Consider the following 23,902-nt stretch of genomic DNA (forward strand, 5'->3'; position numbering starts at 1 on the left):
TTGATGTCCTTATATGTTGACACACATATTTGATTGCTTGCTTTTGCTCAAGAAGCAAAATTGAGGTAATACAGTGGAACACGTTTTCTTTTAGATAATAAAAGAAGACAGATACTTCTCGGTGGAAACAGTTAAATAATCTGAATACATAATCTAAGTTCCTTTTTTTCGTTTCTTATCACATTTTTTTCCTTGCTTACGATTAATTAATCTTATCATCTCGGTTGAACGACCAAACTCGATTCGGTCTAAGCGGCTAATTAACTCGAAGTTTGATTGAATTAGGGCGTTGGCGGAGCAACTGCAGAATACCCGGCCACTCATTTACATGTCATTGAATAAGAATAGCGTCTACTGTGTTCTGCCTCGATCTTCAAAGCCTTCCGACACATGTAAGTGAGACGGACCAAAGTGGCCAGGTATTCTGCAGTTTAGCCGTATTGGCTTCGAGGAAACCAGAACCCATGATTGTAATATATTTGAAGAGAAATACATAGCTATCTTTCGGTGAATCAATAAAATGAAACTTTCAAAGATTTTTGTTGTTGAATATAGCCACGGGATATGCGACGATTCTTCTACAAATAACTTAGTGGTGTTTTTCCTTTCTTCTTTAATTGCGCTTTTCTGGTCCCTAATCAAGTTCTTAACTTCTATTTTCAGGAGAAGCAAAGTTCTCAGACGGATTGAAAGACAGAGATTCTGGTAAAGAGGATTCACTGGAATAACTGAATAGTTGGTGGATATTACAAAGAGAAGAGTTTTGAAATTATTGAGTAACAGTAGCAAAAATGGTGGCTCATTATATGTAGAATCTTTTTACGAAGTCCTCTTCCTTGCCAAGTGTATTTAAATGGATAAAACTTGTTACCTGGTGAGTGAAAACTTTTCAATTCGCCATCATTTTTGGAATAGTTCGTTATGATGAGAATTGTTATCCAAGCCTTGAGCGATCGGAAGATTTATTTGAACTACAAGCTATAATTTGGTACAATTTACCTCAGATGATCTCATTCCATCGTATTAACCAAAGTAATAGCTGGAAATTGATTTAAACCGGGCTACAGAAAGCTGAAACTAGAAATCTTTGATTCCGAAGCACTACTCACCCTTTTGGTTTGGAGAACAGTTTGTTTCATAATTATACCCCTAGTTAATGTAGCACAAAGTTGATGTTTGTTAAGGTGGCACTCGAACAAAAAATCTTGGACAAAGACAAAACAAAATCTAAGATTCAAATTTTGCCTGGTTTATTTATTTAAAGAAGCGCACTTCTGAACAACGCCGACATTTAAACCACACTAATGACTAGTACGTTACTCGATGTATAATAAACTAACTTGTGATTATAGAGCATTTAAGACAAATAAAATACTTCATTGAATATGAAACTTTTCTGCTTTATTGAGTGAACACTAAAAGACGATAAAACTGATCGGCTCTTCACTTGTTACCAATAACAATACAAGAAGGCAACAAGGAAATAAAGATGAAGTTTATTAGCAGTGGGTAGTATATCTAATAACAAAAAAAAAAAAATTGGCGCATGTGTATTTTGGGCGCTGTATTTTTTCTAATTTTTTTGGCGGGAAAATGGAGCACATTTGAACAGATGTGACCAACAGAATAACTAACAAAAAAAAAAAAAACAAAACAAAACTTGGAGCATGCACAGTATAAGCGCCCGTATTTTTTTTTTTGGCAGGAAAATTTTTAACTTGTGAAAAGCCCATGTCATGAATAATTAGCCAAAAAAAAAAATTAAGTCCAACTAAACCGCGAAATTACAGTTGCTTACTTTTGGTTCAAGTCGTCAGTTTTTTGTGAATGATTCTTGGCTCTAAATCGCCGTATTCTTGAAAGAAAGGTGCTACACCTTTTTTATACCCCTGAAGACATCTTGTCTTTCACTTGGATTACAACCATTTTTGTTTGATTCGTGCATAAATCAATCTGCTAGAAAATAAAAGAAACAATAAATTAACAACTGCAACAGATCTCAAACCTTTTGTCTTGGTCACTCACAGGAGTTAAAGGGTTAAACATTTCTTATCTTTGACTCTATCTTCTTATCTAAGCCCTAACCCTAACCCAAACCCTAGCCCTAAACCCTAACCCTAAGCAATTACTGGTGCTAGTGTGTGTAGGCACAAGTGATTTTTATCATTCATGTCACATTTGAAAATATGAGTATAGATAGAAACCTCCTTTGTAGTGTCATTATTCTTCTGCAAACATGGAAGAAAGGGAGGGGAGAGCCTATTGAAGGTGGGATGCCGCCTGTAAATTTGGGCTGATAGTAGGGATGCTTATCAGATCAGAGAGCTTATTTGAGAGGAGGTGATAATTCTAAGATTAATGGTCTGCATGTTATGCCCCTGTCTTACACTGTACAACAGGGAGAAATACTTATGGAAAGCAGAACAACAGGATGGCCTAAAGGAGCTTGGTCATTATCTAAGCCTATTGAACAATTAACCATTGAATACATGTAGGGTGTATTTATCATAACACTATTCCCATATCTTTAGCCTCTCAACAAAGATACATTTAACATTTTCAGTAACAGTTGCTAAACCAATCTAGTTAAAGGAGAAATGAGAAATCATTTCCCCAGTCGAATACAGGTCAACCCTGACTCACTGCTGGTTAGAAAGCCAAAAAGAAAAAAAAAAAAGATATATAAAATTATTTAAATCATGTGACAAAAAACTAACTTAAAGAAACATTTTAAGTTCTTCTGCAAGTAATTACATTTATGCACCAATCAATTTTAAGCTTTAACATGCGTCCCCTAGGAAACCCATGTGCATTTGACTATCATCCATGCCCAAGGAGTAGGGAATTTGAATATAAAAATGCACATTTGAGTTATGTGATTTTCTTCTGCAAAGCTTGAATGATCATATAACTTGCTGGTAGATGAGAGGAAAGTCCAGGTTCTGATCTTGCCTTTTTCATAAAATAGTTGTTGTCTGCAGATCATGAACTGCTATTGAATAATGAATGAATAAATGCTGTAAAATGTACAACCTCTCAAACAACATTAAAGTAGTTCATCCAAAGGTATTGTATTCAGTGGCTATATGCATCTAAAAAAGTAATATGATAAATCAAGACCATAAAAGAAGGACAAGAAACATGTTGCTATGATCCTAATAGTTATTTCTGGTTTAACAGAAGTTTGAAATCTGCATTTTATAGAGGAGATAAAAAAAATCAATTTGCTCTCACACTTCCAAAAACCCATCAGTATGGGAGGCAACTGCAGTGTCATGGAACGTGACAGTTTTGATGAAAGACCATACACCATGCCTTTTTTCCTCCCTATTCAAACATTTTTTTTCAGAATAGGGTTTTTGACTGGCAACTCCAGCACTTGAGAAGAGAATTTGAACTCACTTTTGTTCCAGGGAGAGGTGGAAATTTGAAGTAACTAATCCTCAAAAGCTCAAATGCTGGAGAGAGGGGGGGGGGGGGGGGGAATCCAGTGTGGGGGATGTTGAAGTTTACAATTGATCAATGCATTACCAATTAATTTAAGGTAGTACATTCACATTAAAGTAAGGAGAAAAAATGATAGCTTTTTATAATTTGCGGGAGGGTTATAAAATAAATAAATCCCCTTATGACTTGCCAGTATGTTGGGTGATGATTTCCATGGCTGAGAGATAATGTCCTCAAAATTTCATATTAGTCCTCTAAGCTTTGCTTTCTTGGCTGAATATTCGTTTTTCAGACAATGTCTAAGCTGAGCACATTATTAGCCCAGGATACTATAAGCTGACATTCTACCCGCCCCTAAGGGGTTTATGTACTTAATATTGCAATTTATTCTTCAAGATAAATATTTTAGCATAATTAAAAGTACACTGTTCAGATAGATTCCTTGTGTAATACAAAATGCCATCAGACAATAAGTGTCCTTGTCTGGTTCAATAAAAAAATAATATATTATCTCTCTAACAAGCACTTTTTGAGGCTTACCTTACGTCAGAAGAACTGTTTGTGTCATAAGAATTACAATGTTGTTGATGTTGCTAAAAACGCTCCCCACCTTTAAAATTAAAATTTTCGTGTCAAACAGTCGCTGTTTTCCATTTTCCTCGCAAAATATGTTACCAAACAATGAGTAACATATCATACAGGTTTAAAGATATCAATGGTGCCATTTTTGTGCGAGGCGTCAAAGTAAGTAACAGCTCCGCCGCCATTTTCTTTTAATTTTTTTCGTTTCCAGTTCTTCCGCGCGAGCGTGAGGAACGTGACATCTTTTGCGTGAACAATATTTCTGCGCGAAAACACAAAAACGTAAGGAAATAAAACGTTGGTACTGAAACATCACGAGAAGGGCATTTATTTTGGGAAGAAAATGACCAATAAAAACGTCAATCAATAGAGGATATTTCTTCATACTGTAATCATGTTTATTTTTCCACGTTCTACATGTGAGTAATGCGGTTTTTATAGCGCTAATTCGGGGTATCTCTAATTCGACAAAAAGTTGCGTCGCCCCTAAATAATAAACTACTTTTCATTAACAATGGTCTAAGGCATAAGTGAAAGTAAACTTCAAATATTGAAAAAAAATCAGGTAAGGTTTCATGATTCGTACATCTAAAGAAAAACATTTTCCGTTGCTCAGTTGTCATCAAAGACGAGTATGAGCACACTAGTGGCTTTTGATAGTAAGTGTTCATCTTTTCTGTTGTAACTCAACGGATTCTCCATGAAGGGACAAGTACAGTAAAGCGTTTTTCGTTTATCAGTGGTCAGAATATAATCATATGACAGCGGTGAAAATTTTCCAATGGTCCAACAGGGTCTATTTTCAACAGGTTTAGAACTACCTCGTAAAATTCTCTTCTCTCAGATCTCCTTTAATCCTACTCTACAAAAAATTATTCTTACTTCCAAACTCTTCTCAGAAGAGAAGTCGGACTATTTATTTAAGGAATCTCTGCCAACCACGCCCCTGGTTTTGCTATACAGACGGGAGACAGTGATTGTGTGAAACTATCGAATCAAATAAAACACTGACAAAGTAAAAAGGAACGACGACAATTTGAAACGCAGATAGAATAGCCTAAGGTTGAAAACTGAATTGAAAACAAAAAGAACCAAAGCAAAATACAAATATGATATCAGTAAATATGGCGGATCAGTCGCATATGGTTTATTAGGATCATTTTAATGAAGAAAGAAGCTGACTTGATTGAATAAGAAGAAAAAAATGTGAAATCCAAGCTTTAATGTCTTTTTACTGGTCAGCTCCTCAAAAAGGCTACCAATGTAATTTTAGTTTCAAATGCATGTGATCATGTACAGATAAGGTGCATGATCCACCCGAGTTTCGAGGCTGCTCGAAAGCAAAATAAAGTCCTTACATAGCAAAACTTTCTCCGTCATTCTCCTTCGTATTATTTTTGTCCGTGCTTTTTTCTTGTCGACAAAAGAACCAACACAGAAAAAAGCTTGAGGTGGCGATAAATTTGCAGACAGTCATTAGTGAGACCAGAACTCGTGCCAGCCCATCATGGTCGTACTCTTGGCAAAACCCCTGGTCACCGCACCTTTAGGAATAACAGAAAAAATGATGATACAATTTTTTAAACCACATCTAGGTAATCGACGACCACAAATCGTCGGAGTTGGTGTCACGTTTACAGGAGGTACCGAGAAGTATCCGTTACCTCCCATTACTTCTTGATCGTTTTCTGAAAGTGGCTGGACCCTTAAGCTAAAACTAGAAAAGAAATTTTCCATACAGAAAAATGTAAAGGAATTTTTGGGTTCAAGAACAACAGCGTAACACTTTTAGAGAATAGGTTGAGGAACGGCGAAGATGCTATACCAGTTCGCCAACGCCGGACGTCGTTTCGCTGACGTCTCAGGTCAGTGCGCTAAAGTCTCATTGATCATATATTTCGCTAACGTTTTAGCCTTCTAAGTTATTTCACTGACGTCTCTTCTGCATTCGCATTTGCATAATTTGCGTAAGATTCACTTAGTTCCGGCACTTTTTAGGCGCACTTTGGTTTATTGCTTTAGCGAAACGACTCGCAGGCGAAACGACCGGTTACCACTGCATAGTATCAGACGAGTACGAGTTAACACTAGTCACCCCTAAACAATGGCCCTGATAACTAGTGCTAAAGATCAAAATAAATATTTGCCCCGCGATCGATTATGTACAATGAGACATAACATTAGAGTACCTGGAGCTCCAGAGTATGCATGTCTTGTCCAAGAGGGCCCCAAATATTATTGGCCCCGGTATGGCCCCAAGGATCCTCACAAGGTCCATCTGGAGTCCCAACGCGTATGACTGCTGACCAGGTGGTACACTCCTGAAATGAAAATGATTTTCTACGTTGGACCAAAGGAATCAGAATTTAACAGCTTCCTTTTCTTTCTACTGCACTGGACACCCACTGTGGGCTTAACGAACCATCAGATAGCGGTATACACTGAGCATTTTAGATACGAGTACACAGTACACAGTACACAGATGACCCAACTTGCATGAACAGTTTTTTTTTTGTTTTTTTTGTTTTTGTTTTTGTTTTTTGTTTTTTTGCATGAACAGTTCCCTGATGCGCCTTGATTAGAAAATCTGACCCTCGAGCGAAAGCTCTCGGGGTTGACTACTCATTACAAACTCAAATACATATGCTACGCTCTCGTCACAAATGAATCTAACATCTTTTCTTCGACATGTGTTGCCTGTGGTAATTGAATTCTAACTCCATAGGCGGTAAGATCTACCAAGGACGCCTTATGCTAACTCTTTGTCAATGTTCCCCTATAACATACAATCAGTATCGTCCTTTGAAATCGCATGCAAATCCAAGTGGTACTTCAGAAGGTTTCTTGCGTACCTCAAGGTGACTACCAACGCTGGAGCATTGCTCATAAGCGTAAATAAAGGGGTTAAAACTACGGCAGCCATGAACAGTAGAAACTTGAGCCCGCAATCGATATAGCAGTTGCCTTTCTTCATTTGTCCAGCACTTTCGCCAGATTTTGCAGCGCAAGCGCAGTTGGAGTAAGAAGTAGAACCCTTTAACAAGAACAAACAGCAAAATTACTCTATTAAGGGAATTGATCGTAAATCAAAATTACTTAGTCAGAGCATGCATTTCACAAAAAGTAGGCCATTTCTCATTGAGAGTTTCGCTTTAATTTTTATTGAAACAATATCAAAATGAACAAAACCACATGGGAATAAACTGATTTGCCCAGACAGTTTTGATCAACAACGAAATTCTCCTCATAAAAGGATTGATCTAGCCGGCAAGCTTATTCTAACTGTTTAATAATCCCCTAAGACATTTTTCAAAGCGCTGCCAAGAGTTTTTTTTTTAACAACTTCATGACGAGGCTCGCATTCAGCCGTTTTCTCGGTACCGGTCTTCAATGCTCACAGGAAGGAAAGAACGCGGCAGTCAGTAATGAAGATTACTGCACGACATAAGAAACAGACCTCTTCCTCTAAATCTGCATTCAGTGGTGCCTCTTTCATGTGATGAAAAGCGTTCTTCTATACGTAATGTAAGCAAAATGTTTGTAAAAACTTGTCTTAGACTGCATGGTACATTGTATATCGTACCTTTTCTGTTGTATTCATTCTATGGCAGCCCGCGTGACACGGTGAAAAATAGTTCAGCAGTCCATCGCAAACTGGAGTATAACCCACTTGACTGCAGTTACAGGCTTGGTTACATGGCGCTGAGAGCTGATGAGGATCGGAACTATTTAGGATCAAGAGTATGATCAAAAAAATATACTTGCCGCCCATTATGAACATTCATTTCTTCCAAGAAGTAACCGATATGATGCGACTTGGTGTGCGTATGAAATGTGATGTTTTATGGTATTAAGAAGCACGGTTTTTTGAGAGGAATATAACCAAAAAAAGAATTTTTCTACATGGCGACAACATAAGTTGACACAGAACACCCATGTGGCCACTTTTAAGAAATTAGAAATTAGTGCAGCTCGTTACCATACTCCCTTTCCCCCACTGAGAGTTGCACAATCTCAGAAAACAAAGTGTAACATGGTATAGGGCCCCCGGGGGCAGAGGGGTTAGAAGAACGATATTAAGGAGAAAATTGGTTTGCTTTTGTAAGAATATTGCGACTTCAAAGCTAATGTCGCTGATTGTGAGTTCAAAATTTGATTCGCGCATCATGATCGGATGAAGCATGCCCGCAGTTAAGACATGCGGAAACTCATAGAAAGGATACAGGAGCCCTGTGTTATTTTTGTTGTTGTTGTTTTCACCTGTTGGGATATGGGGCATTAACACCCGCTATACTTGGTGTGTCACATTTGAGGACGAGCGCACTGGAACTAACGAGTCCCAACAAAGCGACAATAAAACACATTCTGGCGGAATCAGTCAGGTTAAGTTTCAGACGTTTGTTGATGTAAGCTCCTGCAACAAGAGGAAAGTTGGTTGTAAGCTTTCTGAATCTTAATTCAAAGCTACCAAACCTAAAAATGCAGTAAATTTACCCTGTAAAAGTTAAAAAAAGTAAGGAGATCGCATATTAAACAGTCAGGGGTGCATGTCAAAGCACGATAGTGTAGACCGTCATCTAGACACCTTGCAGGATTTGCAAAGAGGTGCGGAGCATCAGGGACTCGATTTACAGCATCTGATCCCCTCCCCCCCTTTCCATATCAGTAACATGTGATAGAATCAACTGTTGACTTACCCAACATGTTTCCACAAAATGCAGATGGTACTACTACCAAGCCATAGAGCAGAGCTGCTCTCGCTGGGGGTTGATAAAACTGTGTTTGAATCACTTTTGGTAGAAACGCTCCTGTAACTGCAACAAGGAAACTTTCCAGGCATGCCCCCACAGTTACGAAAAGGAACGGGAGACTAGAAAATACCAGTTTTGTAGCTTTAGGAAGATCTTTCAGTCTGGAGAATCCAATATCATCTTTTGGAATAGATTCATGATTACTGTCTCTATCTTCTTTGCTGGTCTGAGAGGAAACAAAAAATATCAGATTCTCAACCGAAGGAAAATTGATCAATTGGGTTGTAGAAAATATTGGCGCGAGTATAGATAATCAAGGGAAAAAAAAAATTTATCGGGGGCTATGACTGATGCTTCGATAACCAGCTGTAAAAAGGGGTGCAATTCCCTACAAGTGCGTTTTCTCTTTGCGCTGGAATTGCATCAAGTTTTCGTGCATTTATTTTGCGCGTTAAACAATCATAAATATCAATATCATCTATGCAAAGCAGCCTCCACATACGGAGACCGTTAGGCGGACGGGGGGGGGGGAGGGTGAGGGGGAGAGGGGTATCAGAATTCTCCACAACGCAGAGAACGGGTGGAGTGCGTTAATGTTCGAGCGTGACTTCTCACTTCAGCATCACCACCAGTGGAAAGATCTTTAAAATTCACCTACCGTGCTGATCACAGTGTTTGTGGCAGATACTTCTAATTCTCGTCGTTTCTTTTTCAGAGGAAACTCCTTTGGGAATCCTAATAACCAAATGCTCCAGAACACGCAGATCGCACCAAATATGGCAAAGCCTATCCACCAGTTCCCCACCCAACGTTTATCCTGTATGGTCAGCGAAGTCTGAACACCAGGTTCAACGAACATCACAAGAAACCTGGAGATCAACACAAATCCGACAGCAGCGCCTGAGAAAAAAAAAGAATAACCAATTATGCTAAAATGATTTATTTCAGTTCCGCCTTTGTAAGAATGATGTATATCATCAGTTACCAGTATGATGGTAACTTACCAAGAATCCCACTTGCCACAAATATGCCAACGTACATTGACGTCACCTTATCGTTGACATTTTCATCCATGTATGGGATTCCCAACGCATACATTGGAGTACAACCTGCTCCAGCAACAACCATTCCCAGCACGAACAACGCATAGTAGAGAGTATTTCCGACTTTGGTTTCTTCTTTACATTGGTTTTTTCCAAGTTGATCGGTGCGATTTGCCCAGCAAAGTCCGGTGTCAGTGACGCTTAAGTCAGTAATACTCGTGTTAGAATTTGTAATAATGGCTGATACAGAAAAAGAAGAAAAATCCAAGTCAAATTAAGGAGAAAGATACAATCTGGCCGAGTTTTGTCCGAAGTCGTGGAGACAAATGGGTCTCATAATTGTGTAATCGTTTGTCGGCAGGAATGGGGTGCACAGGTTCTGCACAGCGCCTCAGATAAAAAGGGAGAAGAGGAGGCCACAAAAAAGGCGGGTAACATATCAAGAGACGTCTTGTACAATAGGAAAAGCGCAAAGAAGCAACAAGGTATTGAAAAAGAAGGGAGGCAACTACGGAGTAAAGTTCAATTCTTGGTTGCAAACTGCGTGAATGTCAGTCTTATTCACCTACCTGTGGCTTGGTATGGAGGTGAAACAAAATGAGGCAACATGAAGATAAAGAATCCAACCCCCATAGTAAACAAACCCCAGGCACAGAACAGCGGCTTCTTCCTTGAGCCCCCGATGTAGCTGATCAGAGGGGTTATGATCATGGCTGCTATGTCGTAACTGCTTGTCATCATACCAATCATATAACTGGAATAGTCAAGGCAGATGTTTCAGCGTTAAAGAGACAATGACAATTAATGGCAGATATACCATCTTCTTGTTAGTTATTTAAGGTCGTTTTATCCATCTTTAACTGTACTTTAAGACGACTGCAAATTGCAATAGAGTGTCTCAGGACCAAAAGCTATGGAATCACAACTACCAGTCAGGACGAAAGAAAACTTTCGCGATGAGAACTCAAGAACCCAGTCGTGGCTTCTTCTTGTTTGTCTTTGTTTTTAAAAAGGTTAATAGGGTTGCGCAAAATTTTTCAGACTAATCACAGAGAGAGGTAAAGCAAAACCAAAGTCATTCCGAGTTAGAAAAATGTTTTGTAAAGCTCGCTATTTCGCACCTCCGGCTGGTGGACAATTTTGTAAACCCGCTTATGCTGTCTGTTATCCCAAGACAAGTATATCACATCCTCTCTACCAATTTTGGCCAAATCTCTCTTGTTTCAAAACAAACGATCACGAAAAGATCACGAACCTGTCCCATCATATGTCATTTTGTGACAGCACAGGCAGAAAACGAAAGGTTAGTGAATTTTATCCATTTGACTATTGTTGAAACGGACGTCAGAGATCATAAGTGACGAATGCTTGAATCAAGTCAAGATCGGGCGTCACAAATTACAGAAAGTTAGTAATACTTTAATCGTGTGTCTACGTATTCGTCGAAAGCAGTGGAGTCGCCTTTTCGAAATTTGGATCCACTGGTAGAACCATTTTTTCGACTGCAGAAGTGATTTCCACTAACGAGGTTTTCAAGTTTCCGCTCGCTGAAATCTCCCGTTCTTGTAGATATTTTTTAAGGTCACACTCATTGCGTTGAAATCAGCTTTATTTTTGTGATCTGCCATTCTTAAATTGAACTCTTTTTGAGGTTGTTATGAGTCTCGCAGAATTTCCCACCTGCGTTACTTAACGTTAAATACGTAATTGCGTGTGGGAATTCAGGCTTCCTTACGTCCTACAGCGATTCGTGGGCACTAATTTCCTAACAGAAGTGATTTTATTTAACAATCTACGCACTCAACACCCCGAAAATATCTGATCAGGTACATCACTGTACGCAGAACTAGTTCGATTTTTCCATGCCGCAACGCTTCCTGTAACATTCTTCGCATCTGCTTCAACGGCAGCAGAATGACAACTTGCTTGACTCATGATCAAATAAATAACAAAAGAAAGATGCCAATTTTGAGCGAAGAAACGTTTCTTGGAAGTGGGCAGTTATTTAAGAAAAATTTCCAAAGCCGAAATTTGGACACATGTGCTGCGAGCTCGACTCAGTGTCCGAACTTTCGAAGTTTTGTTTACATTAAAAGTCACGTGACACTACACGTGACATCTAAAGCCCAAAAGGTGAATTGATGTCACTAATGATCTGCAGAATCTGCGTGGCGAACTTTGCAAAATCTCCACTACATTCGTGAATAACTCAATGCGTCGTTTAGGCCATAGAGCGCAAAAGTAATTAGAAATGTTAGTTGACGCTGTAACTGTACTGAGGTGTAATCTATGTACGTTGTCGATGAATAATTCGAATGCGTGACAAGACACTTACCAGACCAGAAATGCACATGAAAAGTGTTATTTGAAAATAATAATTTGTCCATAATTTTTTCTGTAATTTCTAGAAATTTCTATTTTGCAAACCATTAGCATATTTCTATTTCGCAAATTAGCGATTTTCATTTCGTATCGTTTCTTTTCGCTAGTTACAGTAAGCCTTTCTAAGATACAATTAATCGAACTGACCTGGAGTAACCAAACCGCCTCTCAATTGTGCTGATCGAGCCCGGGTAGACGCCATTAACGATGATACTCTGGGTAAAAAAATACTGACTCAAGAAAAACAGAAACCATTTTGGAGTGTTGAGAAACTGAAGCCATGACGGACGAAATCTAAGCCAGCCATACGATAACTGTTTATTATCAGTTGTTGCCATCTTGAGAGTGCAATGGTGGAGAACGATCTTCCAGGATCCCTCAAAGCTCCGAAGATGTAGTTTAAAGTGAGACGTTCTTTTCAGGATTTTGGTGAGAGTTACATCGGTCACTTCATAGTAAAAAAAACATCAGCTTTACAACTGTGTGAACACTTGAATTTACGCCCAGTAAGAAAGCAAGTTGACCTTGGAGAGCCAAGTCCGCCTAATCCTGAGTACAATGGAAATCGGAGATCGCCATGGCTTTACTTGCATTTATCAATAAAGGGCAAAATTACTGAGCGCTGATTGGTTGAGAGAGAGGGCATTTTTTTCTTAATCGAGGGCATTTTTTTCTTAATCGAGGGCATTTTTAGTAATCAAGAGAGGGCATGATTACCTGTTAATGATTGGCTAATCCGTTGCATTGCTAATCCGTTGCTTCCCAGATAAAAATAGACTGCGCGCGTGATTTTCCTTCGTATAAATTTTGCCCTTTATTGATAAACAAGTAATCCCATGAGACCTCGTACTATTACGGATTAATTGCACTTGAGTTTTCAAAATTTTCCAAAATTGCCCGTGCAATTAATCCTTAATAGTACTTGGCCTCATGTGATTACCTGTACTAATGAAATACGTATAGTCACGGAATGCTGCATCCATGGTAAGCCAAACATAACAAAAGTATGCTGAATTTAAATCACCTATTTAACGCTAGCCAAATGTGACAAAATTGGATTGAATTTAAATTACATATAGAGTTTTATTGATCGATATGTGATACTGGAAAATCTATACGTGAGAAATCGAATCACTGCACAAGAATTAAAAACTGTCACGCGAGATTTTATTGCCCATCGAGAATGAAAAAACATTGATCGAGAAAAAGACTGATGAAGCAAAACGTCGAGAAATGAATATTTACTGTTGAGGAGGAGAAATTGTTGCGTGGGAAAAAAATCGCTAGGGAGATTAGTTTTCGGATTAGTTTAGGGATTTTAGTTTTCTGAGCGGAGTGTATTTTGGCAGGAATTCTCTCATCCTCGGGGTGTCTTCGTTCGCTGGAGTCGGGCAAAATGGCGCAGCAATGAGAACAGCAACTGCGTCAACTTCTTGAGGAAGTTCAAGTATTATCAGAACAAATGTCTCAGCCAACCCAGTCAAATAGTAGTGCCGAGTGTGGCATTGAATGAGCACGGCTATGTTTTCAATGCATGTCAGCTTTTTAAAGCCATGAACCAATTTGGGCAAAATGGATGTAATGAAGTGGTAATTGAACCTCGTGTCGTGCAATTTTGGTCTGAAATCATACTCGTGATTTCAAATCAAACTTGCGCTGCGCGCTCGTTCGATTTTGAAATCACGCGTATAATTTCAGCCCAAATTGCACTCCACTCAGTTCAATCACCATTATTTATTTATTTATTTAATTTATTCGCCACGGTTCAACAAATACAAACCACTAATCTACATTACACTGTTACAAGAAAAGAAAAAATAAAGTGGAGTGGCAGGAGAGAGGAACAGAACTTTTGTCCCAATTGAGAACTAACCCCTATAATACGATAAAAAAGACATACTAAATAGACTAGAATATGTGTACAAAAAACCAAGTCAATTTAAGTTATAAAATACTAACTTGGAGGTCTGTATGAGACGAGTTTAGAAAAATATAGGTTATTTAATTTAGATTTAAATGTTGAGAGTGAGACTGTACAAAAAACGATTTTACATTATAGTTGTTCGGATATAGTTACGAATTTTATAACGAGGATCAGAGGTCATGAATATCCAGACCATTTCTTGATTTGAAAAATAGTAACAAGTCTGAAATCTCTCTGCGGTGTTCCAAGGGTAGTAAGTTCAGTTTATTTAGTCTCTCAGTATAGGACATGTCTTGAGGATAGCTCAAAATGACCTTGGTTGCCCTACGCTGGACATCTTCTAACAGTTTTCGATGTTTGACTCTGTAAGGTGACCACAGGTTTATTCCAGTTTAGATCTCACGAGGACACAGTGTAGAAGTTTTCTGATGGTGGGCTGAGAGAAGTTCCGGCATATTCTTTTGATAAGGCTGAGAGTTTTGTTAGCCTTCGCAGCGATGTCTTCAATATGCCTTGCCCATGAAAGGTCGCTGGACACAGTAATACCAAGGTCCTTAATGGAGGAAACCCACTCAAATTGTCGATTACCAATACTGTAGTTACTGTTGTCAGCTCCAGTGGGTGACTCTCTTAGTTGGGTTGAACTCCATAAACCAGTCCCGGCTCCAGTTGTTGAGGGAGTCTAGATCATTTTGGAGGAAGCTATGGGCATCTGGCATGTCCATGGTTCGATATAACTTGGAGTCGGCCAGGTATGCCATCTATTCCACACGCGTTTTTGGGGTCTAAGTTGCGTAACACATCCGCAACTTCAGCCACCGTCAACTGGACATTAGATAGGTGGCTGGGATTAGCTTGAGATAAGGTTGTAAGTTCAGTAGACGGATGTAAGTCAGGTGGACTGAATACAGCATGGAAGCAATGGTTGAGGAGGTTCGCCTCGTCAATCTGGTCGTCAACAGCGGAGATAAACAAGTCGCACCATTTGCAAAAAGACTCGTCGACATCGTTAGGAACAAATACCATGTCCCAAGGCCTAGGGGTTTGCAAAAGCAATTCTTTTAGGCCCGACCAATTTGCATTCTTGCAATTGTAAACAGAACGCTTCACTCTTGTTTTATTCAATAGGTGATTCCGTGTGACTAGCCAGACCTGAGCTAGAGAGTTGCGCCTCAATCACCTGTAACACTCTTTGTGAGCAAATCTTGGCATAAATCACGCGTGATTTTGTTTCTAATTCAAGGTCAATCGGAAGCTATTGTGATCTCCGATTTCCTTTATTCTCAGGAATATGCGAGCTTCGATGATATGCATAATTCTCCATGGTCGAGTTACTTCTTCGGCTAGTGTATGTACGTCGATCATGCTCCAGCGCTTGCAAAGCCTCAAAACAGACTACCTTCGAACTCAGACTTTATTGACAGATACACAACTAGCACAATATCGGAGGATTATCAGAAACGCTTTCTAAAAAACTTGAAAAGGACGTTTTACTGATAGGGTATCTACAGGGCTTAAGATACTTCTTTAACAATACCCTGCGACACAACAATGTCGGTGGATGAAGACAAACAATTTATGTATCGGTATGGCTGGCTTAGATTTCGTCCGTCGTGGCTGCAGTTTCTCAACACTCCAAAATGGTTTCTTTTTTCCTTGAGTCAGTATTTTTTCACCCAAAGTATCATCGTTAATGGCGTCTACCCGGGCTCGATCAGCACGATTGAGAGGCGGTTTGGCTTCTCCAGGTCAGTGTGATTGTTTTTAAAATTCGGTGATTTGACTGTAAATTGTATGAAGTAAATTCCCGGCATACAACGTTCATTGGCCCATGTCCGAACCTTTACTAACGGACGCCTTCATTAAGCGAAGGGAACAGCAACAAAATCGATGGCTTATTCCTACACGAAATGTTTTCTACACGGAAGGTTTAATTAATGTTTTCATTGATCAAGTTTTCAGAACCTTAAAAACCTTTTTGCTCTTGTAATTAAGTTTCATTTTATCTACACAAACAGCTACATTGCAAAGGCTGGTGATCAATCCCTTTACTCTATATGCGGTAAACAGTTATGTAAGCGCACCTGTGCTAAGAGACATTCAGAGCGTGACTTGCGCGACCTTACCAGCTCTTTCCGAATGCAGTACAGTGTTGCATTACAGAATGCCCTGGAATGGGCTGCTACCCGTTAGTCTGAGCTGAGCGTCGCTGTTTATCTATCTTCAAACATTTAACCTAAGATTTTAAGTTTATCAATTGGGAACCCTGTCTGGACTCTCTCCTCCGGCAAGAAATTACTTCAAGATTAATTCAATCAAATGCAATTTTTATGACGCTAATCCTTTAACTGCCAAGATCTGACTGTAAATTCTCTTCCCTAGCTGCCACACATTTTCATTATGGCTGTGAGTTCATAGACAGTGAATAAATATATTTTAAAAAAATTACCGACCATTTTGTTCAATTGCGTTGGGATACTAAATTTCCACGTAATTGATAAACACAGTGGATTTGAAAGATGCCATTTATCGTGTGTGAAACTCCTGCAGGGCAAACATCTTCTTTCACTGCATGGTTCCATCTCTCGCAAAGATTTGTTGTTGTTATTGTTGTTGTTGTTGTTGTTGAGGGTTTACAAAATTAATCTGCTAACCTGGAGAACACCAGTTTTAAGAGCGTAACAGTTAAGTAAATGTAGAGGTTCCTATGAAAATGATTATTCGCGTTTTCCCCCGAATTTTGAGTTCTCGTTAGTTCCTTTGGATACTTTTCTTTGTTCTGAAGTATTCTTTCTTTTCGTATTAGTTACATGATGGGCATGATAATAAGCAGTTATGATATAGCAGCTACGATCCTAACTCCGCTGATCAGTTACATCGGTGGCTCACGAAAGAAACCGCTGTTCTGTGCCTGGGGTTTGTTCGCTATGGGAGTTGGATTCTATATCTTCATGTTGCCTCATTTTGTTTCGCCTCCACTCGAAGCCACAGGTAGGTGCACTCGGATGGGCAAATTTAGAGTCAATAAATCAACGGATTTTTCATCATTTATTCTTTTCTCCATTTTTTTCTCGTCCTCTTTCACTACTTTTTGGTTTTTCTCATACAAAGTATTGCTATAAAAGGACCTCTGCCGTCTTCTGTGATCCGTTTTCTTTTATCCTCAAGGGAAAAACTATTCTTCTCAGACAGTAGAATGTGAGTTTATGCTCTCTTACCACAGAGAATTTTTGAGCTGTAGCCAGAACTGAAAGACATGATATAATAAGAATGTAAACTATCTATATATTTCCACCTTACATCGTCTTTTTTTTTTTTGCTTTCACGCACCAGCTTTCATTACAGACTCCAACGCAAGTATTGATGACATAAGCGTCACTGACCCCAGACTTTGCTGGGCAAATGGCACCGATCAACTTGGAAAAAACCAATGTAAAGAAGAAACCAAAGGCGGAAACACTCTCTACTATGCGTTGTTCGTGCTGGGAATGGTTGTTGCTGGAGCAGGTTGTACCCCAATGTACACGTTGGGAATCCCATACATGGATGAGAATGTCAAAGCTAAGGTGACGCCAATGTACGTGGGCATATTTGCAGCTAGTGGGATTCTTGGTAAGTTACCATGGTAACTGGAATTACACTTCCCACATGGAGGCTGAACTAAGAAAAGTAATTTTTGTCTCAATGGCAATTCTTTGTTATTTTCTCAGGCGCTGCTGTCGGATTTGTATTGATCTCCAGGTTTCTTTTGATGTTCGTTGAACCTGGTGTCGAGACCTCTCTGACCGTACAGGATAAACGTTGGGTGGGGAACTGGTGGATAGGCTTTGCCATATTTGGTGCGATCTGCGTGTTCTGGAGCATTTGGTTATTAGGATTCCCAAAGGAGTTTCCTCTGACAAAGAAACGACGAGAATTAGAAGTATCTCAAACAAAAACGGTGATCGGTGAGGTAGGTAAATTTTTTATCTTTTTACGGTAATAAGTAATACAGGAGTTGGAGGTATTTCCCAGAAAGGAGTGAGTCTGTTTTGGTTTTTATTGCAAATCGGATGAGTGCAGTGGAACCACGCTGAGTTGTTATGAACAGTTAAGTGGACTTAGGTACCCATAGAGACCCTTTTGAAGATGATTCAAAAAGAAGATTTCTAAGAAAAATAGTACTGAAGTTTTGGCTACCGTCCTTGTCTCAAAAACGCCCATTTTTACGCTCTCTTTTGGAAATTTCCTTATGCCAGGGGAGTTTCACCTAGAGAATGAGAATGTCAATCATAGAAAAAAAATCACAAAAAAACTCGAAAAGATTTCAAAGCAAAATAAGAGGGTGCAGATGGTCAGGTTGTTTAAAAAGGCACAGTTCCTAAGAGCAGCCTTCTATACATTCACCTAGACTGCCGTGTTGGATGCATGAATTCTCAGGCCTTTGTCTTATAAAGATCCTACTGGTTGATATTGATTTAATTTTCCTTTTCAGTCTAACAAAGAACCTTTTGATAATTTATTTCATAGGAGAGGAGTGGATATTCGAGCCTGAGAGATCTTCCTAAAGCCACAAAACTGGTATTTTCAAGTCTCCCGTTTGTCTTCGTTTCTGTGGGTGGCTGTTTGGAGGAGTTCGTCATTGCAGTTTCCGCAGTGTTCATGCCTAAAGTGATTGAAGTTCAGTTTTATCAGGCGCCAGAAAAATCCGCTCTAATTTACGGCTTGATGGTAGTACCATCTGCATTAGTTGGAAACATTCTGGGTAAGGTGCGCCTCGAGCTATAACCAATCCAAAGATCCCGGCGGGAATCTCGCCCAAAACCCTGACGAGATCTTATTGCGACGTAACGACCGTGAACTCTGTTCTAGGCGCTCTAACTAAGTGCTTGCCACGAGAGTTATATGCTATCGTCATGCTATCCTGGGCCGGGTCGTTCAAAGCTAGGTTAACCCGTTGTTAGTGTGAAATCTGATTTCAGCTCTGAAAGCTTTAAAAGAAAATTCAGTACAATTTTTTTTTTGTCAACAATTTTATGATTGGATGATTTTTTATGATTTTTTTTTTGTCAACAATTTTATGATTGGATGCTCTAAAAAGGATAGAGAAATTTATCATCAAAAGGCTCATGAACAATGGAATAAAGAAACCGGTATTTAACTTAATCCTAGTTTAGCGCTAATCGGCCTTTGAACAACTAATATCAAATCAAATTCCAGTGCCTGGTACCTTTTTTCCCCCAAATAGCAAGTCATCACTGACAGAGGTAGTTTTCAAACAGACTTAAATACTTTTTAGACAATCATTTAAGTTTTATCCGAGAGTCACCTATCTTGATTGCAGGTTTAGTACATCGTGAATCATATCGTGAACTGCTGACCTACTTTTTACTACAGGGGCATACATTAACAAACGTCTGAAACTCAACCTGACAGGAGCCGCCAAAATGTGTTTTCTTGTTAGTTGTTTTGGACTCGTTAGTAGCAGTATGCTGTTCCTGAAATGTGACACTCCAAGCATAACGGGTGTTAATACCCCATATCCCAACAGGTGAGAACAGAAAGAAAACAAAGCTTTCTTATAATAGTAGTAGAGAAATAGTTGTTGGTAACTCGTGACTCTCTTGTAGGTAAGAGAAAGAAAAACTTAGCCAAATTGTGTGACAGAGAGCCGTAAATGGAAAACACGCAACACTGAACCGAACTATCTGTCATCTTATTTTCGAGAAGCACGATTCGTTTGTCAATTAACGTCCCATAATTCAATTATACTATTGCCTAGCTTCTTTTAAATGATAATGGCAGATCTTTCATTTTAAACAGCTCTGATCCCCATCAGCCATCAGCACCATGTAACCAGGCCTGTAACTGCAGTGGAGTGAGCTACTCTCCTGTTTGTGATGGATCGCTGAAATATTTTTCACCGTGTCACGCAGGCTGCAGAAAAGCGAATACGACGAGCAAGGTATAATATATGGCATATGGCGTACCCTAAAACGAGTTTCTAGCGTCACTTTATTTATTTGTGATAAGCTGTGCTAGTAACTGTCATTTTCGTGTTGATTTTGAGAAGAAACTCTTAACTGTGCTAAATATACGCCACTTATCTTAAATATGGAGTGTACAAAGGCAGTATTTTGGGGAAATGTATCGATGACCTGATAAAACTGTTCTGATTTTTTCAATATGCTTTATCTAAGGGTCCGATTCTTTACTCTGACTGCGCCTGCGCCGTAAAATCTGGATACAACTCTGGAAACTTGAAAATGGGTAACTGTGGCGATGACTGCGGACTCAAGTTGATGTTATTTATGGTATTTTTGACCCTGGTCTCGCTTCTTACGTTTATGAATTTCACTCCGGCGTTCATCGTCACATTAAGGTTTGATTGTGCTCTACTTTAACCCTTTAACCTCCAAGATCTGATTTTTTTATTTCCCCTCGAGCTGCTACCAATTACCGTAATTGCCCAATGGCCTTGAAAATTAGTTACGAGAATTCCATTGGGCAAGTGTGGTAGGTAGACTGAGGTGTATGCTTACCAGAGTCTGTCAAAAGAGCTTACACTGTATTTAGAATAACAGTATTTATCATCACAGACAACGTATCTCAAAAAGAATTTCAAATTAACCCGTTGCGAAGAGGAAGGCAAATATTTCAGTTCTTGAACTGTAATCGAGCCCTTGACTTTTGGTATACGGTTTAGACTTCCTAACCAAGAAGCTACAGGAAACTCGCAGGAAACTGGGCCAACCTGTACACCAGGTTCTTGTATGATACGCACTGTACGCTGTTATGGTTATAAGAGTGTCCTGTGCAATATCTATAACATTGTGATCTCGGTGGTCAAATTAGAAAATGCATGTTCTCCTTTCAGGAGTGTACTAACTGGCCAGCAGTCGTACGCGTTAGGACTCCAGAATGACCTCATGAGGATCTTTGGGGCCATCCCAGGACCTCTTGTATTTGGAGCCCTCTTGGACAAGACATGCATACTTTGGAGTTCAAGGTACTCATTTTAGAGTCTACTGTGTGACGAGGTTGAGCTGGTAGAAATACTTTTCTTCAGTGGTGAAAATTTTCGTGTGTTTTTACACGGCGCTGTAACTGCGATCAGCAGGCCGAAGTTTACATTCCCTTCTTCCGCAGAGGAATGGCAATTTTCCTATAGCTTTCTTTGAGTCGTCTCTCTGCCTACTCTGATTTTAGAATCAATGTCCCAGAGCCATTTAAAAAATTACTGGCTAGGCTGTTATGGAACCACAGGTACCTGTGGCCATATCGGTTGCGAGTCTCCCTGTGTAGTGTGGTTACGATAGTTGATATAATCCTCTGCTAAAAGAGGTCTTTGTAAGGTCTAAAATGGCAATAAAGATGATCAGAATTTATTCCGAGCTAAAGAGAATCTCTATTCCTCTATCTTTAGTCGAAACTCTCCCTTTTAGTCGAAAATCTGAGCAGTGCGGTGTCCATGCATATGAACAGGGACCGCACCAAGAGAGGAGCAGGGGGTGGGGAGTGGTTTCTTGATCAGTCACTAGTGTACAAAATCCAAAATCAGCCTATATAGTCCAAAATTTAAAAACGAGCCAATGTCCGAAGTATATAATCGGCCAATATAGTTCGAACTTCGAAATCGACATTAAGTGTCAAAAATCCAAATAACGGTCAGTGGTGTCTAAAATCCAAATCGACCGCTAGTGTCCATGATCCAAAAACGGCCATTAGTGTCCAAAATCTAAAATCAGCCACTAGCGTCCAAGATCCAAAATCGACCGCTAGTGTCTAAATCCAAAATCGGTCACTACTGTCCAAAATCCAAAGTCGGCCACTAGTGTCCAAAATCCAAAGTCGGCCACTAGTGTCCAAAATCCAAAAAAACGGCTGTTAGTGTCCAAAACCCGTAAAAGGCGACCAACGTCCAAAATCCAAAAGCGGCAGTAATATCCAAAATCTAACAACGGCCACATGCACTAGTGTCCAAAATCCAAAATCGGCCACTACCATCCAAAATCCATAATCGCCAGTAGTGCCCGAAATCCAAAATCGGCCACTAGTGTCCAAAATTCAAAATAGGCCACTAGTGTCCAAAATCCAAAATCGGTCACTAGTGTCCAAAATCTAAAATCCAAAGTCTGGCACTGGCGTGCAAAAATTCCAAATCAGCCACCACCATCCAACGTTCAACTTCCGAAATGGGCCTGTAGCATCGAAAATCGGCCGGTAGTGTCCGAAATCCAAAATCCAAAATCGGCCATTAGTGTCAAATATCCAAAATCGGTCACTATTGTCCAATATCCAAAATCGGTCACTAGTGTCCAAAATCCAAAATCGGTCATTAGTGTCCAAAATCCAAAATCGGTCACTAGTGTCCAAAATCAAAAATCGGTCATTAGTATCCAAAATCCAAAATCAGGCTATTTATGTCCAAAATCCAAAATCAGGCACTATTGTCCAAAATCTAAAATCAGGCACTCGTGTTCAAAATTTAAGATTCAAAATCAACCAGTGTTCAAATATCGGCCATTCATGTTCAAAATCCAAAACCAGCCACCAGTATCCAAAATTGGCCTCTCTATCTACTCTGATTTGAGTATCAATATCCTAGAGCTGTTTCAAAAAATACCGTTACCCGCGAAATCCCAGTTATTTTTGGAACTTCATTGCAACCCTTGTGTATCCTGCTATGATTAGCGGTGGACAATAATCTTTATAAGGTCAGAGAAGTCGTCTGTTGTGTAGATGGGGTCTACAGCTCAATGCCAGTGAATTCTGAACCAGTGTTCTTTCGGTTCTACTTTAAGGTGCGGTGACACGGGGTCAGTTTGCCTTGAATACGACCACGATGGGCTGGCTCAAGTTCTGCTCGCAGTGATGACTGGCTGCAAACTTATCACCGCTATAAGTTTTTTTCTGAGTTGGTTCTTTTGCCGGCGACCACAAGGAAGAGAAGAGATTATAGTTGGGACAAATAAGAAGGAAAACGACGGAGAAACTTCATTGTGGTACGAAACAGTCATCTACTGAGGACTATGTTTCTAGACGCTAAGAGAAACAATCTATATATCCGTATCCATTAGATAGAATGATAGATACACAGGTACACGGAGAGGAAGATTGATGTGATTTAATAATGATAACTTTTATTAGATGTTTGCTATCCCATCGTCCTTTTTTCAAACTGAGCTGATTTCTTGTAAAGGATCAAGGAAACGGTTCAGTATGGCCGTATCTCGTTTGAACATTTCTTCAGACTCAAGGTGACAATTGACTTTCTCCTGAATTGATAAGTATCTTGCGATTTGTCGTTTTTCTATCATGAGGCGGATTATTTGAAATAATGAGCCGTCCAATTCAACTGAAAATACTTATAGCTTTTATCGCAGTCGAAGCGCTCCACCACGGCCGACGTGCAGACATAAAGGAGTGGCCGTCGCACAGAGCTGGACATTACAGGGAGCTAGAGGTTCATTATGACACTTATCTCGCACCATTTGTTCAAGAGTTACTACATGAATGCTTCTAGTGTAACAGAGAAAAACGTAATACGATCACAAAGTATCAGAAACACCCCGTTCGGTATCAAAGCTTTAAGTTCGGGAAAAAAAAATTCAAGAAAACAACTAGCCTGAGAGGGAGTGAGTCTTCGACTTAGAGTCCATTACGAACCTAATATTTTCACTGTAATGAATTAAAGCTGTCAATTAATTTCTGCATTAAAGAGTTTCTTCATCAATTGCAATCGTCATTAACTGGTCATCATAGGAAGGTTACATCTTGATTGGGACGCATTG

At 39.5% G+C, this 23,902-nt stretch overlaps 2 protein-coding genes and 1 long non-coding RNA gene across 3 annotated transcripts; 1 reads left to right on the forward strand and 2 right to left on the reverse strand.

The window, feature by feature from the left end:
* Nucleotides 1-1,232: 1,232 nt before the first annotated feature.
* LOC149036024 (uncharacterized) lies at nucleotides 1,233-4,238 on the reverse strand. Its single transcript, XR_016181570.1, has 2 exons — nucleotides 3,988-4,238; nucleotides 1,233-1,956 (listed from the first exon to the last, which is right to left on the reverse strand). It is a non-coding gene; the product is annotated as an uncharacterized LOC149036024 (long non-coding RNA).
* Nucleotides 4,239-4,405: 167 nt separating this feature from the next.
* LOC113676696 (solute carrier organic anion transporter family member 4A1-like) lies at nucleotides 4,406-12,773 on the reverse strand. The gene is made up of 10 exons (XM_089189169.1): nucleotides 12,353-12,773; nucleotides 10,393-10,577; nucleotides 9,785-10,063; nucleotides 9,439-9,680; nucleotides 8,727-9,006; nucleotides 8,290-8,443; nucleotides 7,613-7,754; nucleotides 6,882-7,063; nucleotides 6,219-6,350; nucleotides 4,406-5,573 (listed from the first exon to the last, which is right to left on the reverse strand). Exons 1-10 carry the CDS (start codon nucleotides 12,541-12,543, stop codon nucleotides 5,384-5,386), a joined length of 1,977 nt encoding a protein of 658 aa, XP_089045295.1. The 5' UTR covers nucleotides 12,544-12,773; the 3' UTR covers nucleotides 4,406-5,383.
* Nucleotides 12,774-15,408: 2,635 nt separating this feature from the next.
* LOC113676688 (solute carrier organic anion transporter family member 4A1) lies at nucleotides 15,409-23,844 on the forward strand. The gene is made up of 10 exons (XM_027193375.2): nucleotides 15,409-15,877; nucleotides 16,936-17,120; nucleotides 17,463-17,741; nucleotides 17,840-18,081; nucleotides 18,639-18,873; nucleotides 19,506-19,659; nucleotides 19,932-20,073; nucleotides 20,309-20,490; nucleotides 20,986-21,117; nucleotides 22,913-23,844. Exons 1-10 carry the CDS (start codon nucleotides 15,681-15,683, stop codon nucleotides 23,133-23,135), a joined length of 1,971 nt encoding a protein of 656 aa, XP_027049176.2. The 5' UTR covers nucleotides 15,409-15,680; the 3' UTR covers nucleotides 23,136-23,844.
* The last annotated feature ends 58 nt before the right edge of the window (nucleotides 23,845-23,902 follow it).

Source organism: Pocillopora damicornis, chromosome 12 (genome assembly GCF_964200805.1).
Source record: "Pocillopora damicornis chromosome 12, jaPocDami1.2, whole genome shotgun sequence".
In the NCBI taxonomy this organism is placed as follows: Eukaryota; Metazoa; Cnidaria; class Anthozoa; order Scleractinia; family Pocilloporidae; genus Pocillopora; species Pocillopora damicornis.

Coding starts and splice junctions, on each gene's coding strand:
- LOC113676696 (XM_089189169.1), bottom strand. CDS start 12,543: ATGGCAACAACTGATAATAAACAGTTATCGTATGGCTGGCTTAGATTT. Junction 10,578..12,352: donor AGGCGGTTTGGTTACTCCAG/GTCAGTTCGATT, acceptor TGACTATTCCAG/TTATATGATTGGTATGATGA. Junction 6,351..6,881: donor GCGTTGGTAGTCACCTTGAG/GTACGCAAGAAA, acceptor TTTTCATTTCAG/GAGTGTACCACCTGGTCAGC.
- LOC113676688 (XM_027193375.2), top strand. CDS start 15,681: ATGTCGGTGGATGAAGACAAACAATTTATGTATCGGTATGGCTGGCTT. Junction 18,874..19,505: donor ATTAGTTGGAAACATTCTGG/GTAAGGTGCGCC, acceptor TTTTTACTACAG/GGGCATACATTAACAAACGT. Junction 21,118..22,912: donor TGCATACTTTGGAGTTCAAG/GTACTCATTTTA, acceptor TTCTACTTTAAG/GTGCGGTGACACGGGGTCAG.